The following is a 19,306-nucleotide window of genomic DNA, read 5'->3' on the forward strand; positions in this document are numbered from 1 at the left end:
AATTGTAGCAATAAAAAAATTAATAACATGTATTAATCAAAAAACTAATAGAGTATATCAATCAAACCCATTTGTTTTAACTTGTTTTCTGTGTGTAAATCGTCGATGGTTATGATTGAAATAGTTTTAGTTATTTGATAAACCTTTCGGATTTCAAAAAAATTGGAGATAATTATGTGATGGATGCGTAATTAGTAAAACTTGGGCGACAAAAAACACACCCCGATAAATAAGGGTAAAATTAGAAAGTCAATGCCAAATTCGGGTGATACTAAGAAAAACACGGGCGATAAAAAGCAGCTCTCAAAAATATATGCCCAATTTTTATATTTTATCCTATTATATGTAGGAAGTGCAAGTCTTATCAAGAAGCGTCTGTAGCTCAGTGGATAGAGCGTCTGTTTCCTAAGCAGAAGGTCGTAGGTTCGACCCCTACCTGACGCGTTTTTGCAATATTTTATTTTTTATTTTTCAGATTTCTTGTCTGTCATATTAGCATCATATTGTGTAAGGAGGAGGAAGTAAACAACTGGTATGCAGGACATCGTGACTTTTGAACGCTACTTTCGTAATTGTACTTCTTTTAACTGTCGAATACAGGTCGGGTATTCACTTAAGATTCTTACTATCAGCTTAAACAGTAGGTTTGTCCGGTTATGTGATCATTTGCTCGATTAATTTTTGCCTTGGCTTATCTCGTGGGAGTTGATCCAGCTTTTTTGTCAATAACGGTGTTCATTGTCGATGTCTTGTACTTTCGGAGGAGGACATTGTCTTTAGTCTGCAGACTGTCAAAGATACTGGTGGTATTGCGCAAAAGGAATGGGCATATCAGGTACTTCATAAAACGCAAGCACATAAAACTACTCCATAGTCTGTATGATGTAAAAGAGAGTCAATTTAAAGAGAACATAAGGTATTAACTGTAATATGCAAGCAAATTTGCTATGATGTAAACGATAAGCAATTCAAAGAGACAATCGGTTACTTAAGCAAGCGAATATGTTATGGGGTAGAAGAGAAACAATGTAATTGTTCAACAGTTCCAAACATATGGCAGAAAACTTCTCAGAACTCGGCATTGGAGTAATCTTCCAAAATTGTAGCCTTAGAAAACAAAGTTGGATTACTGTAATACCGTTTACATTACTAGCGTTAGCCAATCTAGGAAAAAAACTCCGGGAATATAAAAAAAACTAGTCATATGGTCTAAGAGCTTCAGCACCAGCAACAATCTCCAAGATTTCAGTTGTAATTTTAGTCTGTCGAGCACGATTATAAGCCATAGATAGATCCTTCTTTAATTCTGCAGCATTATCAGTCGCATTGCTCATTGCATTCATCCTCGCTGCAAGCTCACTCGCTAATGACTCCTGCAAGGCTCTCAATATCTGACTGTTGAGATAAAGAGGCATCATTGCATCAAGGATCTGAACCGGATCCTGCTCAAACTCCAACAACGGCTGCAACACCTCCTTCTTTTTCCCCACCTTTAGTCTCTCCATTGCCAACTTCCCTTCCTTAGTAGTCAACCTAAAAAACTCGTCCTCCAACGCATCAACACTATTTCCATACGCATCAACAACCTTCCCCTTCGGTGAAATAGGTAGTAAAGTATGAATAACAGGATCAGACTTCACTAAAGAAACAAACTTTGTATACAAGAGTTCTACTTTATCAACCTCTTCACTCACAAACAAAGAAAAAACCTCGTCAGCAATCGCCTGCGCCTGTTTAACAGTCGGAAACCCTTCCCCCTCGACAAACCGGTCCACTGGCACATCATCCAACCGCCTAGAAAAATAAGAATTACCCTTTTTCCCAACACTTATAACAGTAAAACCCAAACCAAGTTTCCTCAATTCCTCAATCCTAGCCTCGGCTTTTCTAATAACCGCGTTATTAAACCCGCCACAAAGCCCACGTTCCCCGGTTATAACCACAAGGGCAACTTTCCTAACAGTTCTAACACTAGCTAAAGGAATATCAACATCCTCTAATTGAAGGGTTTCATTAATATGATACAACATTTCAACTAATGCTTCTGCAAAAGGTCTGCCAGTAATAACAGCTTCCTGAGCTCTTCGAACTTTTGCTGCAGAAACAAGTTTCATTGCTTCTGCAATTTTTTGGGTGTTTTTAACTGTACTGATTCTTTCTCTGAGTTTTTTAATGCTACAACAATGGATTTGAAATCTGGAACTGGGTTTTGTTGAAGATTGAATTTGATGAAATGGGTTGGGTTTTGATTTTGAATATATTGTTTGATTTGGATTAATTGATGTGGGAATTTGTGCCCTAATTGAATAATTAAAAGATGAAGAAAACATGATATTTGTTGTTGTAATTGTGGATTTTTTGATATAATTTTCAGCTACTAAAATGATTAGATTGTTCAATCAATTAAATAACAAAATTAATTGCGAGAAAATTGAAGTATTTGGAGAGAATTTTGGTAGCTTACAACTTACAAGGTGGTGAGCAAACAGCGTAAGAGTTGTACTCTCCTTTGACTATTAGTAGAATCGTAGTAGCTCATCGCTCATGGCAGCATTGCACAAAGTTCACACTTCATTTGTGTCCTACTCTCTTGGCACCGCTGAATTGTTTACGTTTTATTTGTTGTCTTGGTTATTTGTTTACTCTGTGTTTTTGTGAAGTTGTTTTGCTTTTTATATTTCAAAAAGATACTTCCTCAGTCCTTTGTCGAGGACTTTGTTCTAAAAGCAAACGTAAACAATTCTTCTGAAGGGAAGAAGTATATTAGAAAAATGGATAAACGAATCCATATTTATATACTTGTACTGTTGTACGCACTTTTTTCAAATGAGCTAGTACTTGCGAGAGACCGTCTCAAAACTAAATTGAAAATTAGTGTCTAATGTAAATTTCATTATTAGGAGTAATGCTTGGAAGCTGAAGTTCATCAAAGAATGGGTTTACTAGCATGGTAGCTTGACTAGCTCCGATGCCAATATAGTTCCTCAAAGGCTCCCGCCTAAGACAGGGAAAGAAGGTTCGAATATTCGTATCAGTGACCCTGTGTTAGCAAACACATAAATTCTTGGAAGACCAATAATGACAATTGCAGCGTTTGGTCACTGTTCCATCAATCAAAGAAATTTAATAAAAAGTGTAGCCAAATAGTCATTTTGTTTTATTCCATCATGTTACAATGCCATAGAACAACGGTAATCGGCTCTATTTTGGAAATCGAGAAATCAGTTTGCTATGTATGACCTCTAGTTCTAAAATTTAGAAGTCACATGTTACAGTTTCACCACAGACAGTTGCTCATAAATCTCAGAAGAAAGCTCTGCTACCGTAGAAGACGCGGGATCCAGTACTCTTTGGAGTCTCCGTTGTCTGATCGGAGCTTGAATTCTCCGATTTGGATGATTCTGGAGTAAGATCCATTGGAAGCTTCATTTTGGCTAAAGACTCCGTAAACTGCTGCATGCTCTTCATGTACATATCCACAATGTCTTGCTGCACCATCGTCGCCTCAGGCTCGATATTGACAGTCAAAAGTGGCTTCACCAATGTCTCTTTCGATGGTGCATGGCCATTGGAGGACTCACCCTCTCCTTCAACCGAGTCTTTTACCTCACTTTTCGAAGTAACTTGAGTTTCAGAAGTTTGAGAGCTAGCGGGAAGGCTAACAGATTGTGAGCCATAGCTTGACTCACTCCTAGGAGGAGACTCAACATGTGAAAGGGGATTGGACTCTTCACTATTAGCGGAGAAGCTCTCGACAACTCGAACACCGAGTTCATGACTCTCTTTCTCTGAAGAAACCAAATTCTCGGTGGTTTGAGAATCCCGGTCACACTCCATCCCGACATACTCCGATACCATCATTTCATTTTCAGTCAACATCTTAGGGTCCGGAAACTCGATCTGATCAAAGTCACTTGCTTCCACTATATTATCAGAACAAGACGGGAGCTTCGGGATCGTCATCACTTCTGGTACAGACCCAGAGTAAGCAAGAGATAATTGGACAAACCCAGCTGGAGAATGGAAGAGATCCGTTGATGAGAGAGAGAATTCCCTTTCTACCTTCCCATTCTTCAAGAGGATTTCCGACAATGGCACAAGAGCAAACCCGAGAAGCTGGTCTTCGAGGTAGTTTTTAACACGGCTAAGCATCCAAATTTCACATTTTACGGAAGTCTCAATGGTCCTAACATTGATTCGAACTTTGTCGTTGAAGACCGGATTTTTCCCACCCCCATTGACAGTATGAGTAGACACAGTATTATCGGGATCGCTGGTCAGGCAAAGCTTGGCATAAACATCTTGCTTGTGGTAAATACATATGTTCTGAATGTCTCGGGCATGATGCACGTAAACTTCAAGGACACCAATAAAGTCTTCTGGTTTATGACCATTAGTCCCTGGCTTGTCAGTTCGGTTAGATATCTGATCAGAGCCCCGGCCAAAAACATCAGATCTCTGTTTCTCTGGCTCGGCACCACTAACACTGAGGTTTTTGAATGGTGAAACAACAGATTGTGGGGAGTCCATTCTACTGGAAATGTTTCACACCTGGAATCGTTGGAAAATCAAATATCCGTGAAGTTGAATGAGAAATCATAAACAAAAGACACATTAAATGTGAGCCAAGGACACATTATCCAAGTGCCAGAAAGTTAGGGTAAGAGGATCGAACGTATGCGAACTTCCCTCGCCGTCAAAGAGGCTATTTTCGTGTAAGCCAAATGAACTCAAAATGATACAGAAACAAATTATTGCACATTCAGATTAAGTTTCTATGATTCACAAACTGAACATTTAAAGAGTAACGACATTAATAAGCACATTCAGATTAAGCCACATCTAAGGACATCTTTGATTCACAAATTGAACATCTAAGGACCCCTCCTTGTCCACTACATTTAAGACTCATTCTTGGAAAGAATGATATGAATCAGCCATCGCAAAGCTAAGGACAAATCCTGGTTGCGGAAAGATCAAAGCTTTCTATCATGACTAATTGGAAAATGTCCTATAGCATAATTACATCATATTGACAAAGCTCACTTGCGCAAACTTTAGACTTTTATGCAGAAATAAAGACAATCAAACAAGCAATATCCCACTAATTTCAAACAAGATGCATAATTATATCTAAAAAGTGAACTAAATGAAGAGCAATTATAGGAAGAACTTGTGCACATTGTCACCTAACCACACTCCCAAAGCTCAATTATTGCCACATCACATTAATATTTCGAAAACTTCCTAATTCTTCAGATCAAGCAAAAACCCAACAATCCCACAAACTAAAATTAGCTAAATTATGGTAATCCACAAAATCTAAATTGGCAAAAAAAATTCTCTATAGTCTAAAACACAGCAAACTAAATCTTAACTAACAGCCTCACCTTAAACCTGAAATCAAGCAATAATGCCCACACGACAATCACAAATACTTATGTAAGGCAGCCTTAAAGAAGTACGGAGTATATCGTAAAATGGGTTCTTTGGTAACTACTTTTGCACTAATATGATCACGTTTCCTTGTGCAAAACCGACTTACACGAAGACTAATTGCACTGCAATATCCTTAATTTAGCTAATTAATGACGAGCTTTCAACAAACTATGAACCCAATATAATCTCAATTTCGCCCACAGAATAAAAACCCATTAATTATATATACAATACAACTAATACAAATCATTATCAAATCTCAATATCCTCAAAAAATGCCCAAACCTTAAATAAAAAATAAACTTTCTTCTATCAAAAACCTAATCATGAATTAACTAACTAACTAACTAATAGCAACAACAATATTACCCGAGTGCCTAAATGGCTCCCGCAAATTGCAGGGTAAGGGGAGTCGGATGTATGCATCACAGAAGGCTGTTTCCGAATGACCCAAGATGAAAATTGCGCAAAACAATCGAATTCCACATACCTAACTAACCACAAGTAATAATTATAGAAATGATAACATCAATTAGACCAAAAAAATTAATTCCACATACCTAAACAATTCAGCAATTCAGCTCCAACTTACTGATAAAAAACTAGAAACCAAACAAAACCCCACAAAAGTTGACAATTTTAGGGAATTAACCAATAATTCAACAGAAACAAAAGGCAATAAATGCAGAATATAAACCAAGAATTTATTATGCAAAGAAAATAAAAAGAGGAATTTAAAGTTATTACCTTTAAATTCTAGAAGTGGAAAAGTCAAAGTTGATATCTTTATTTAGAACAGTAACAAAAAAATTGAGGTAAGTGCTGAGCTCAAAGATTGGATTTTTTTTATGGGTTTTTGCTTGATTCCAGAAACAAGTAGTAATGGAAGTAGAAGAAGAATAAAGTTTCAAAATTTGGAATAATTAAACTGAGATTAGTGGAGAATGAACTGTGATTAGCACCTCCTCAGTATTAGAAGACTAATAGTAGCAAAGATAAGATATTTTAAGGAGTATTCAGAGAAAATGGGATGACTATAATTTTTAGACTTAAGAGTCAATAATCGGGTTACTCGAGTTGGTTATGAATCGGATTTAAACAAGTCTTTTTGTATTTGATTCGGTTTGTGTACGTACGGTCAATAACTTGTTCGGGTTGACTTTAGTTTCATGTCAAGTCATCGTTAAGTCAGATCTGGTTTGGTTTTGTTTAAGTGTCACCGTGTCCGTACCTAGTTAAGTTATCAACACCCTTCATATATTTTATAAATAAGTGCATTTATTGATAAATGTCAAAATGATCTTATTTGGACTATAATTAAGCTAATTTCTTATTGGATTGGTTCCAAATCAAACCATAAATTAGTTCGTGTCTTTTCAAGTGGAGTTCGAATTGAGACAAATAAAGGGGTTATCGGTTATAGGTTTAACTTTAAGGCAGGACGTATTTGTTCATCCAATTTTCAAGTTGTATCGGATCGGTTTTTTTTTGGGTGGGCTGTACCTTTTTTGGCAGCTCTAAAGAATGGACAATTTGTTTGAGAATTAAGACGTCAAAAAAGATCAAACCTTTATTCCTCACCCAACTTGGTAATGGCAACTACAAAATAGATCGGCAGTGGTGATTGGTAGGGATGTCAATGGGGCGGGGTGGGTGCGGAGGAGGGGTAACCCGCACCCGCCCCGCGAGTCTATAATGCGTACCCACACCCGCCCCGCGACCCGCGGCGGGTTGAACTTTTCAAACCCGTCCCCCGCTGGGACCAAGTTGACCCGCCAAATTACCTATCTCCTCATAAACAATTTTTAAAAATATAAATCTAAAATCTAAAATATACTAGTCGTACTACTTATACAAATAAGTTTTCGCAAAATATACATTCAATTAACTAGTACACAAGTTTTTCAAACCATGAAAGAGTTTTACAAACAATGAAACGCATGTCCAAAGTAAACAAAGCTGCTTGATCAAATTAACAGAGCTTCACTCATTGTTCCCTCAAATCATCTAAAGCTCCGTTAGCATTCTTACCAAGTATCATTGGTTTGGGCTTTTTATCCTCTTGTTATAATTTTCTTTTATTATTATAGTATAATTACTACTACTTATTATAGGTGGGTTGGTGATTTGGAGATGAGTGAGGCGGGTATAAGCGGAGCGGGGACATGTGGAGCGGGGCGGGCGGGGTGGGTGTGGGGCGGGGTGGGTATGGGGCGGGTTTCATGTGATACCCATCCCCGCCCCACGACCCGCGACGAATGATACTTTTGAAACCCATCCCCGCCCCATGACCCGTCAAATCATTACCCGCGCCCGCCCCAAGTGGGGCGGGTGCGGGGCGAGACCCGCCAAAACCCGCCCCACTGACATCCCTAGTGATTGGTGAACAATACTCCGTGCTTTTCTATTTTCAACGAGAAAGATCGGTTTGATGGTACTTCAAAGGTTTAATACGGAATAGATAATATAAATTTTTATTATCAGGTTCGTGTATAAATGGATCGGGTTTGGATATGATCGGATTTTTCAATTGTGGATTTGGATATGGATAATTAAATAGTGGATAAAGTATGGGTATTTTAAAATTGGGTTTGGATCGGGTTTTTCTTTCTGTTCGATTTGGGTTCGATTCGGTGTCTTCCTTCAAATGAAAAATCAGCCCATTACTTGTTGTAAGCTATAGGCCATCTTGAAGCAATGGGACTAAAATTGGCCCACATACTCCCGTTTGCAAAGGCTAAAACTGGGTTGATTCACGGTGAGCCTTCTTATCTCGTCATTTCTTAATCCGCTTAGCTTGTCGGTAACATATATCTTATTTAAGATAATATTCGTCTTAAATATTTAAAGGGGTCAAACAGATGAATAAGACAAACACTTAAAATGAATACAACCGTTTTAAGGAAGACCAACTGTGTTAGTAATTTTTAGTGTAAAAATTTTCTTGCAAATAATTTACCATAATATTACCATAATTCCATAATAAACTGTCCTAAAAAGAATGTTACATATTACATGCTCATAGATAAAATTTACAACACACAAAAAAAGAAAACTATTAACATTCACTAGACGTCTAGAGTCTAGACCTCCCTCAACCGTAACACAAATTTTTAATAGAGACGGTTTCTCAGGAGACTTACTGTTGCATCACAAATGCTTGTTAAAAAATATCGCTTGCGAAAAAATCTAAATACTAAATGTAAAAAAAACTTTTTTTTTCTTTTTTTATTGAACAGGAGAGGACTACTAAAACCTTTTTTTATCGCAACATAATTCAAAAAATTATGCTACTGTCTCTGCCTTCATTCCTTCTGAATCATTTTCCTTCGCAAACCAACGAAGTATTTGAAAAGAACCCAATTCACGACGGATTCCGGCAGTAAACTCGAGAGACACCATTGAAAAGCATGAGTCCAGTAAGGAACACAGAGGGGTTCAAAGCCAATACATCGTATACTCGCTTTGCTGTACTGCTCCGGTGATGGAATAAAGAAGGGCGGTACGGGCAATATTCTTATCATCAATGCCATCTTCGTTGCTACCAGAAATGGTATCTGAGAAGTAACAAAATAATGTTCAAGGAATCACCAAAAAATAAATTAACTTAGATGTATTATTCAAATTTGAAATGATTTCGAGTTTTTGACATGTTACCTGACATTGTACATCAATTCCGTGCTGCTGATACTCTACGCTTAGGCTTCTTGAGAACATTGCAAGATACCTGAACTTAATTAAAAACATTAGTCCAAAGACAATCTTCAGTCGAATTGTAACATCTATATTCCCAATTAAATCGAGCAAAATGCAAACATTGTGCGACAAATTATACGTAATGATACTGTAGTAAAAGGCTTGCATCTTCTACTAAATCGAGCACAATGCAAACATTGTGCGATATTTAACTAGAAGAAAAAATCGAAAATTTCAACTAAATATCAAATTTTCCAATATACAGCAGGGGCAACCGCCCCTGCTAGCCCCGCCTAAATCTGCCACTGTTACATCACTTGAGTAAATGCACCAAACAAGTCAATCAATGATACTTGTCAAAAAAAAGTCAACCGATGATGAGAAAAATAACATGATATAACCATGTTGAATTGAGACTTGATCTCGGAACCAATCATTCCTTATCCCAAATTAATACCACGGACATAACTTGAGTATCATGTATCATGTATCATATCTAAGATTCAACTAAAAACTACAAACAAGAAGTCATATTTCAGACGGGTGGTAACCATCTTAAGTTCATTTTACGATAAAATGTAAACATTTCCTGATAATACTACCTATTTATTATTAGAAAGTGACAATTTTAGTTATAAACATTTTATCATTAAATGATCATTTTTTATTATAAAACAATGACATTTTTTCTCGTCTTAAGTAAAACCGCAAGTGTTTACTTACCCTTTAGTAGCGGCATATAAGGCAAAAAGAGGAAAAGAAGGAACCGCACAAGTCGACCCAGAACCAATATTAACAATAGCACCCTTTTTCTTCTTCAACATGCAAGGAAGAACAGCTCTAGTAACCCAAGTTAAACTATTCAAATTAACATTAATCAAATCATGTATTTCTTCAAAATCAACCTCATGAAAAAACTTTGGTTTTGAATTTAACATCCCCACATTATTAACCAAAACACCAACATCTAATCCTTCAATTTCTTCCTTAATTTTCATTTCAACTTCTTCCCCGACAATCTTCGCAAAATCAATAACAATAATCTTTGTCTCGATGTTTTCCTTGCCATGTTTCTCCAATATCTCATTTGAAATGGCTTCGAGTTTAAGTTGGTTTCTACCAACTAAGGTTAAGTTAAGACCGTCTGAAGCGAGATCAGAGGCAAGGGCTTTTCCAATACCATCAGTGCAACCAGTGATTAGAGCCCATGAACCATAGTTGGTTAGTTTTTTGGGTGATCTAATGAACATTACCCAAACCCATTTTATGAATTTTAAGATTTGTTTTGTAAATGTAAAGAATCCAATTGTGCAAATTATTAGTAGTAGTTGTTTTTGTAAATCTGTTAGTGATGTTGCCATTGGAAAATGAAATGTGTCAAATCTTTGCTTGAACTTAAGTTTTAATGTAAATAAAGTCAACAAATTATAGATGGATTAGTTAAAATAATACCAATAAATGACAAAAATTAAATTATTAAATTTAATGGTTCAATTAAAACATGAGTACTGAGTACATGACCCATGTGGTCTGATTAGATCACGAGAATCTGTCTATAAAAGCAGTTTTTAATAAGTGACTATTTTATGGAGTACTCCCTCCATATCATACAAATGGTACCGTGGTAAAAAATGGGATAAAGAGGGAAGAAAATAGGCGGGGTATGTAATTGTGGGTTTAATTGTGAGTTGGTAGGTGGGGTATGTAGTGACATTTTATGTAAATATCAAATAGCTATAAGGATAATTTGGTAATTTTATGTAAATTTAATGGATAATTTGGTAATATTGTAGGCCAAATAAGGAATGTTATCCTTTAGACCTGGCAAAATCAACCCGGCCCGATTGACCCGACCCGAAAAGGTTGACCCGAGACCCGAACTGCCGCACCCGAATGACACCCGAAGTCCGAATTGACCCGACCCGACCCGAAAATGACCCAAGCTTTCATGGACACGTAACTGACCCGACCCGAAATGCCCGACCCGAAACCACTCAACCCGAAAATGACTCGACAAAATATGACTCTAATTGACCCCAAAAGACTTGAAATGTTTTTTTCTCTCTTAATTATTAACCCGAAAATGACATGACCCAAAATAACCCGACCCGCTTGACCCGAAATAGACCCGACAAACAAACCCGAAACAGACCCGGAATCCGAAATGACCCGGCCCGATCCGAGCTAACCCGAAAATTTGAGAAACCTGAAATGGCCCGACCCGAAATGGTCTGACCCGAACCCGACCCGTTAACCCGATTTGCCAGGTCTATTATCATTGATATGGTACGGTCGTATTAAGTAAGTGTTACCATCGGTCTGGGACGAAGGGAGTATTAAATAGTGATAAATGCAAGTTATAATTTAAGAAAACATTAAAGAACATGCAAAAAAATGCTGGCAAAATCTTCAACCCTTAAATGGTGTTGAGAGGGAAACAAAGAAAGAAAAGGGAAACGGATTGAAACAAATTATGAAACAATTAGTCTTGCTGAAGACGGGTTGAAGCAAGTGACGGATACCGCCACTCACAAAACGAATAGGGGGATAAGGTGGCGGCATCCCCATGTGTTTCCCTCTCTCCTCTATTTGGGTCATTTGTGAGGGAAAATGATATCCGTCACTTCAAAGTGACGGATACGTACCGTCACAAATGAGATTTTGTGATTATCAAAAATGGGTCCGCGAACGACAAAAAGAAGGTCGCTCAGCCAAAGAGCTACGTGAGCCTTATTGCAAGTATTTGCTTAACCCAAAAGTTGTGATTTGTAGCCTCAAAAAAAAAATTGTGGTTTGTGGCCAAGTCTCTTAGCCCAGGGGGTGACTTGGCTCTAAAGTCGACGTGCGTGGGTCTTCCTTTCATACGTGGGCCCATTTTCGATATTAGCTTAGTCTCTTTTTGTTAATTTGTTTGCTTCGAAGCATCATTTAATAAAAAAAAAATCCTAATAGAGCAGCCTGAAAACATTAAAGTTATCAATTACGGGAGTAGTTATTAAGTCATCAAACCTCGATTATCATATATAAGCGTAACTAAAGTACCCCCATCATACCGAAGTGGCTTGGGTCTAGTGGTGTCTCGGGGGTACCGTAAGGTATAAACACCTCATCTTGAGGTCCCGGGTTCGACGTCCTAGACGGGAGCACTGAGGTATTGCACGGTGGCCCTTTGGGTCTGTTAAACGGGGTGCCGGCTTTCCGTGCTGTCGCGAAGTTATTTCCCTTGCTTGCAAAAAAAAAAAAAAGTACCCCCATCATTTGGGTATATAATTTCTCCATAATAACCATGCATAGTTGTACTCGATGCATTATTATTTTTTCCAAGAGATCCAGAGAGAATCTCATGGCCTCATGGGAACATTGAAAACGAGTGATTTAAACACATGACATATTATTATTTATTGAGATCTCTTTCTCGGCCTATATACAAGTTAGGTTGCACGGACACCCCTCCTAATCAGCGTTTCCGTGTCGGACACTCGTGTCAGACACGACACTTGTCGGACACACGTCAAAATGTGTCGGACACTTGTAAAGCCCTGTCTAACGACTTTCATCTTTTATTTGGGCACGTGTCCATGGTATTTTGAGCCGTGACCATGGTATTTGGACACGCATCCAAACGGAATCAAGTTGAATTTAAGGTAAATGGCGAGAGTTGTTATATGGTTGAATTTGGTGAGGAAATAAGCTGAATTGGAAACAAATGATGTTCTTTAGACTAGTAATGAAATGTCAAAATAGATTGATTATAAGTTGGTTTTGGTTTTGGAAATGATAGTGAGTTATAATTAACGTAAGTTTTACTTTCACTTATTTAAATTTAATATTCAATACTTTTTCAAAAATAAAATCACACATATATAACTATAAAATATATACAACATCAGAGCCTTAATCCCAAAGTGATTTGGGGTCGGCTGACATGAATCATCCTTTCGAACCGTCCATGCGTGAACGCACACCTCAAAATGCGAATAAAAAAAAAGGGAAGATGAAAAACAAAAAGGAAGAACGAAAATGTAATGGAAAGTCAAGGTAAACTTAGGGGTTTTAAAATCGAATTCCGTCTTTCTTTTATAAAAACTTCAAATTTAAATCGAGAGAAAAGATTAAAACGATTTTTAAAAACCGAAATAGAGTTAAGGATTCGGAATGAACCAGGTAAAATCTATAAGAAAGTGGTTGGTGAAAAAGTGTAATAAAGGAGAGAAAAATAAATAATTTAATTTTTTTTAAATAAATAAAAAAACATTAAATCTGTCAAAAAAACATCAAATACTAAAAATCCACATGTATCATTTCCCTCCATTGTGCCCTCTCCGTCACCATACTCTCCTCAAGCCCCAAAACTCTCATATCGTGCTGTATCACTATCAACCATGTCTGTCTCGGTCTTCCTCTGCCTCTAGGGACCTTTTCTGTTCTCCAAGTCTCCGGCCTCCTGGCCGGGTGCGTCCATAGGTCTCCTTCTCACATGGCCAAACCATCTTAGTCGGTTTTCCATCATCTTGTCCTCTATTGGCGCCACTTTTACCTTTTCCCTAATCACCTCATTCCTTAACCGATCTTTCCTTATATGTCCGCACATCCACCTCAACATGCGCATCTCCGCCACACTCATCTTTTGAATGTGACAATGCTTCACGGCCCAACACTCGGAGCCGTAAAGTAGGGCAGGCCTAATTGCCGTGCGATAAAATTTTTCCTTTAATCTTTGGGGCATATCTTTATCGCAAAGAAACCCTGAAGCACTCTTCCATTTCAACCATCCCGCTTTAATTTTGTGAGCTACATCTCCGTCTAACTCCCCATCTTTTTGAATAATAGATCCTAGATATCTGAAGAAATTCGAACCCTCAACAACATTCCCATCGAAAATAATACTCCCTGCCTCTGTCGATCTCAACCCCGCCACCTTAGTGAACTGACACCTCAAATACCCACGAGTCTCTAAAGTCTGCCTCCACAATTCCAACTTTCTCTCCACCCCCTCTTTTGTCTCATCAATCAACACAATATCATCAGCAAACATCATACACCAAGGGATGTCGTCCTGAATATCCCTTGTCAACTCATTCATAACTATAGCAAAGAGAAAAGGACTAAGTGCGGAACCTTGATGCACCCCGATGGTAATAGGAAATTCTTCCGTTCTCCCAACATTAGTGCGAACACTTGCACTAGCCCCCTTATACATGTCCTTTATGAGGTCAATATATTTTCGCAACACACCCTTTCTCGCCAAAGCCCACCAAAGTACTTCTCTTGGTACCCTATCATATGCCTTTTCCAAGTCAATAAAAATCATATGTAAGTCCTTCTTCTTGTCCCGATGGTATTCCATCAACTGTCTCATGATAAAAATCGCATCCATAGTCGATCTTCCGGGCATAAATCCAAATTGGTTTTCCGAGATGTCTACACATCTCCTAAGCCTTTGCTCGATAACCCGCTCCCATAACTTCATCGTATGACTCATAAGTTTAATTCCCCGATAGTTGGAACACTCTTGAACATCACCTTTGTTCTTGTACAAAGGGACAAGAGTGCTTCTCCTCCAAGCCGATGACATCTTGTTGCTCCTCCAAATCTTGTTGAAGAGCATGGTTACCCATTCGATCCCTTTCTCCCCGAAGCACCTCCAGACTTCTATGAGTATACCATCCGATCCCTCTGCTTTCTTTGACCCCATCTTCTTTAACGCCTTTCTAACTTCACTCTTTTGTATTCTACGCACAAATTCCCGATTCACCATGCTTGGTGTTACCTCTACATCCCCAAAACCTTCTTCCTGATGTCCATTGAATAAATTATCAAAGTACGAACTCCATGTAGCCTTTATTTCGTTATCCTGAACGAGAACCTTGTCGTCCATATCTTTCACACACCTAACTCTCCCAATATCTCTCGTCTTTCGGTCTCTTATGCGAGCCAGTTTATAGATATCCTTCTCTCCTTCTCTCGTGTCCAACCTGGCATACACTTCTTGGTTAACTTTTGCCCTCGTATCCCGTACGGCCTTTTTAGCGGCTCGTCTAGCCTCCTTGTACTTTTCAAAGTTCTCATCACTCATGCATTTCCCCAGAACCTTATAGCATTCACGTTTAGTCTTTATCGCTTGTCTCACCACATCATTCCACCAAGATGTGTCCTTACTTGATGGTCTATTCCCTTTAGATTCCCCTAACACCTCCATCGCCAAATCCTTTACAACATGCTCCAATTTATCCCACGTTGCATCAATATCTTTCTCCTCGCAATCCGACCAAATATCGCTCCTTTCAACCTTATCCAAAAACGCTTGTTGGTTTCCCCCTTGTAGCTTCCACCACTTGATCTGTGCCTCACCAATTATCTTTCTCTTCCTCAAGTCTCTCTTACCCCGAAAATCAAGAACCACTAGTCTATGTTGTGTTGCGGCACTTTCCCCGGGTATGACCTTGCAATCGGTGTACTCTTTCCTCCACACATTCCTTACCAAAAGAAAGTCAATCTGACTAGCATTACCTCCACTTCTATAAGTCACCAAATGAGAATGTCTTTTTTCGAACCAAGTGTTCATTACACCCAAGTCATATGCCAAAGCAAAATCCAATATGTCACTTCCTGCTTCATTTCTCTCCCCGAACCCAAAACCCCCATGAATGTTCTCAAAGCCAACTCGACTAGTACCCACATGCCCATTGAGATCACCACCAATGATCAATTTCTCTCCAATAGGGACTCGTTCTACAACCTCTTTCAAATCTTCCCAGAAGGCTCGTCGAAAAGAAGCATCCAAACCTACTTGAGGTGCGTAAGCACTTATAACCGTCACCACCTCATCCCCGACTACAAGCTTAATGCTCATAATCCTATCACTCTTTCTCGATAATTCTACCACATCATCAATGTAATCTTTATCAATGACAATACCCACTCCATTACGACTTTTGTCTTTACCCGTGTACCAAAGCTTATAACCCCAAGGCGCTATCACCCTTGCTTTATCTCCGACCCACTTTGTCTCTTGTAGACACATTATATGCACTCTCCTCCTTTTCATAACCTCCCCTACCTCAGCTAATCTCCCTGTCAAAGAGCCAACATTCCAAGTACCAAAAGGTAACCTACTACCCTTCCTAAAGTCATGTCCTGATTTCTTTACCCGCTCTTGACCATGCTTCCTAGATCCAAACCTATTTGACACCACACCCATACTTCAAGGTGGCGCGCCGCTTTTGGGCGACGACCTAACAACCCTTGCATATTTTTCACTACACCCGGGTCTAGAAGATGTAGCGCACCCTTGCCTATTTGATACCACCCCCAGATGTAAAGATGGCGCGTCGCTTCAGGGCGACGACCTAGCAACCCTCGCATACTTTTCACTACAGCCGGGTCTAAGAAGTGCAGCGCGTCGCTTCTGAGGAGACGCCCCAACGATGTTCAAATTCCGATTCATGTCCATAAAATGTGACTAAGTTTTTTATGATGGCTGCCACAGACCTACCGCAACCCTTCTCCTTTATCCGGGCTTGAGACCGGCAGTGAATGCCCGAAAACACTCACAGGCGGAGTTATAACTATAAAATATATATTTTATTAAATTTAAATGACATGTCCCATGTTCTAAATTTCATGGGATGCCGTGTCACGTGTCCATGTCCGTATCCGTTTTGGTGCAACCTAGTATACAAGTCCTTAAGTTGGAAATTGATTAGCTTTTTAATTTGCATTGTCCTATATTATCACTACAAAACAATAATAACGCGTAAATAGTCTTATAATTTGACAAATACTCCACCCATCAATTCGTGTCATGTCGCTTAATAGGAATATTTATAATAGTTGGGCCTCAACTATTAATAGGAATATTTATAATGGTTGAGGCCTCAACCATTATAAATATTCTCAACCATTATAAATATTCCTATTATTATCACTACAAAACAATAATAACGCGTAAATAGCCTTTTGTATTGTTCTAGGCAATTTGTCATATAATCTGGTATATAGTTCGCCCGTTATAATTTAAGATGGATTATGTCACCTGAGCAAGACATGTCACAAGTAACAGCCATTTGTTATAACATGACAATAATAAGATTGCATATATAATTAAACTCAAAAAACCATTTATCAAAAAACATAATATATATATATATATATATATATATATATATATATATATATATATATCAAATTATATATTTTCAATCATGAACAATAATAATCCAATTACATACGTCAGTAGCTGGTGTGGTAGCTATGACGACGACTCTTGTGATTCAATGGTCGACGAACCTCATCAAGACTACAACCCAGACCGAAATGGCAATAACTCTTGTGCTTCAATCGACGAATCCCAGAGTGTCTGTAACCAACCAAAAAATGAAGATCGCCACGGAGTAAGTTTGCGCCTAATTTCATGCAAAATTAAAGCATAATTATTTGTCCAAATTTGTGTTATAGGACGGTACGTGGAATTATTTCTTTTACCCGCCTGAACCCGTAGATCCATTGATTTCAGAGAATAAAGAGTGGTAAGACAAAACTAGGTGTCGTAATATGCTAGAATTAACCTATCAAATTAACAATTTATAAACCAAACTCAACTCTACACTATGCAATTAAGAATAGTAGTAAAGGGGAGTAAGAGTCGAACCCAAGAGAAGGTCTTTTAAGCTAAATACTTGAATTGTAAACTATTGACTACTAAAGACAAGATTATAAACAAACAATGGTTATTCACAATGACAAACAATAGAGAGACATGAAAAGGGGGTTTTTTGAGTTGATTGGTGACATGAAACAAAGTAAAATTTGCAATCTTAGTCTAACAAGCAATATAACAAACACTTGGTGAGTAAGATTATTCAATAATTAAGAGAAACTTGGTGCAATTCTTCCTTTGTAACCAACAATGGTAAAGTTCAACTCTTTAATAATTCTCCTCTTAATTTCTACCCAATACTTTCAAGTCAAGATGTTAACATACACAAATTAAACCATCTATGTATATTCTTCAAGTTTAACCAACAATTCATTAAACCATGAGTGCAAGTTAAGCATGAGCATTAAAGTTATGCCAAGACAAGAAGCTAGGATCAATTCTCACAAGATTAAACCATACAAATGAGAAAAGACATGAAATTTCCTACTTATTGCATGAATCCTTTAAACCAAATCAACATACAACAAGCTTGCTCCAATTAATTCGAGATAGATTAAACCATTTCTCTAGAATTTGCATTAGTTGAACAAATATCAAGCATGGATGGCCAACCCAAACATAAACTCATTCAACATGAAGATTAAGCATAAGGAAAGATCATTAGATAAATAAGAAGAGATTAAAAGAGTCTTACAATACCAAAGTTGGAGACTTTGGATGAATTACACCAAGAAGGGAAGGATTTAGCCTTCCATAGTCTTCAAAACCCAAAGAAATAAAGAAAGATTACAACTTTCAATGGAAATTGTCTTCTAAATTATTACAAGCTTAAACCCCTAAGAATGAGATTAGATGAGATGATATGATGGTAGGTTATATGAATTAGGTCTTCAAACTCTCGGGTATTTATAGGGCTTCACGAAAACCTAGAAAGATTTCCACTTAAGAAGCCCACAAAGAAGATTAGAAAACCCGTAAAAGAGCTGCAAGAGTTGCGCAACTCACATTCTTGCTGCGCAAAAGTGCGCACTGCGCACTTTGTTTGCGCGAGGGCTATGCACTGAGCTCGCATTTTTGGACTTCTATTTTCCACGAGCTAGACCTCTTCAATTGCCTTCATTTCTTCTAGTCTTCATTCCTACTTCTCCCAACTGGTTTCCGGGTTACAAGTGATCCTCTTGTGCCTTGTCTTGACCTTTGAAAGGTGCTCTATTGCCGCTCGGGTTCCATGCATTAAGGATTGAGTGCCCAACCGAGTTAAAATGCACAAGTTACCACCACATAACCAATTGCCAAATGTTAGGAAAAGTGTACCAAAAGACCCATATTAAAAGACACGAGGGTAATAAAATCACCCTCTTAGACCGACACAATACATTACTATCAAAGAGCTAAAAGCTATGAATAGGAGCTTGACAGCTGAAGTTGAAGTATTAAGATTTGTTCAGAAACGGTTAACTTCGGAGAATGATACATTGAGAGTTACTGTAAACAGCTTGACTTCGGAGAATG

General features: G+C 38.1%; 3 protein-coding genes and 1 non-coding gene across 4 annotated transcripts; 1 reads left to right on the top strand and 3 right to left on the bottom strand.

Annotated features, from left to right (window-relative positions):
* The first annotated feature begins 371 nt into the window (after positions 1-371).
* On the top strand, positions 372-444 carry TRNAR-CCU (transfer RNA arginine (anticodon CCU)). Its single transcript has one exon. It is a non-coding gene; the product is annotated as a tRNA-Arg (tRNA).
* A 542-nt stretch (positions 445-986) lies between these two features.
* On the bottom strand, positions 987-2,658 carry LOC141656982 (ATP synthase gamma chain, chloroplastic-like). The gene has a single exon (XM_074464080.1). The coding sequence runs from the start codon at positions 2,328-2,330 to the stop codon at positions 1,197-1,199; it is 1,134 nt and encodes a 377-aa protein (XP_074320181.1). The 5' UTR covers positions 2,331-2,658; the 3' UTR covers positions 987-1,196.
* Positions 2,659-3,112: 454 nt separating this feature from the next.
* Positions 3,113-6,491, bottom strand: LOC141656983 (uncharacterized). Its single transcript, XM_074464082.1, has 2 exons — positions 6,187-6,491; positions 3,113-4,551 (listed from the first exon to the last, which is right to left on the bottom strand). The coding sequence occupies exon 2, from the start codon at positions 4,528-4,530 to the stop codon at positions 3,304-3,306; it is 1,227 nt and encodes a 408-aa protein (XP_074320183.1). The 5' UTR covers positions 4,531-4,551; positions 6,187-6,491; the 3' UTR covers positions 3,113-3,303.
* A 2,173-nt stretch (positions 6,492-8,664) lies between these two features.
* Positions 8,665-10,708, bottom strand: LOC141655968 (very-long-chain 3-oxoacyl-CoA reductase 1-like). The gene is made up of 3 exons (XM_074462946.1): positions 9,859-10,708; positions 9,097-9,166; positions 8,665-8,996 (listed from the first exon to the last, which is right to left on the bottom strand). Exons 1-3 carry the CDS (start codon positions 10,494-10,496, stop codon positions 8,745-8,747), a joined length of 960 nt encoding a protein of 319 aa, XP_074319047.1. The 5' UTR covers positions 10,497-10,708; the 3' UTR covers positions 8,665-8,744.
* Positions 10,709-19,306: the final 8,598 nt, after the last annotated feature.

The sequence above is a fragment of the Silene latifolia genome, chromosome 5 (assembly GCF_048544455.1).
Source record: "Silene latifolia isolate original U9 population chromosome 5, ASM4854445v1, whole genome shotgun sequence".
Taxonomy (NCBI): domain Eukaryota; kingdom Viridiplantae; phylum Streptophyta; class Magnoliopsida; order Caryophyllales; family Caryophyllaceae; genus Silene; species Silene latifolia.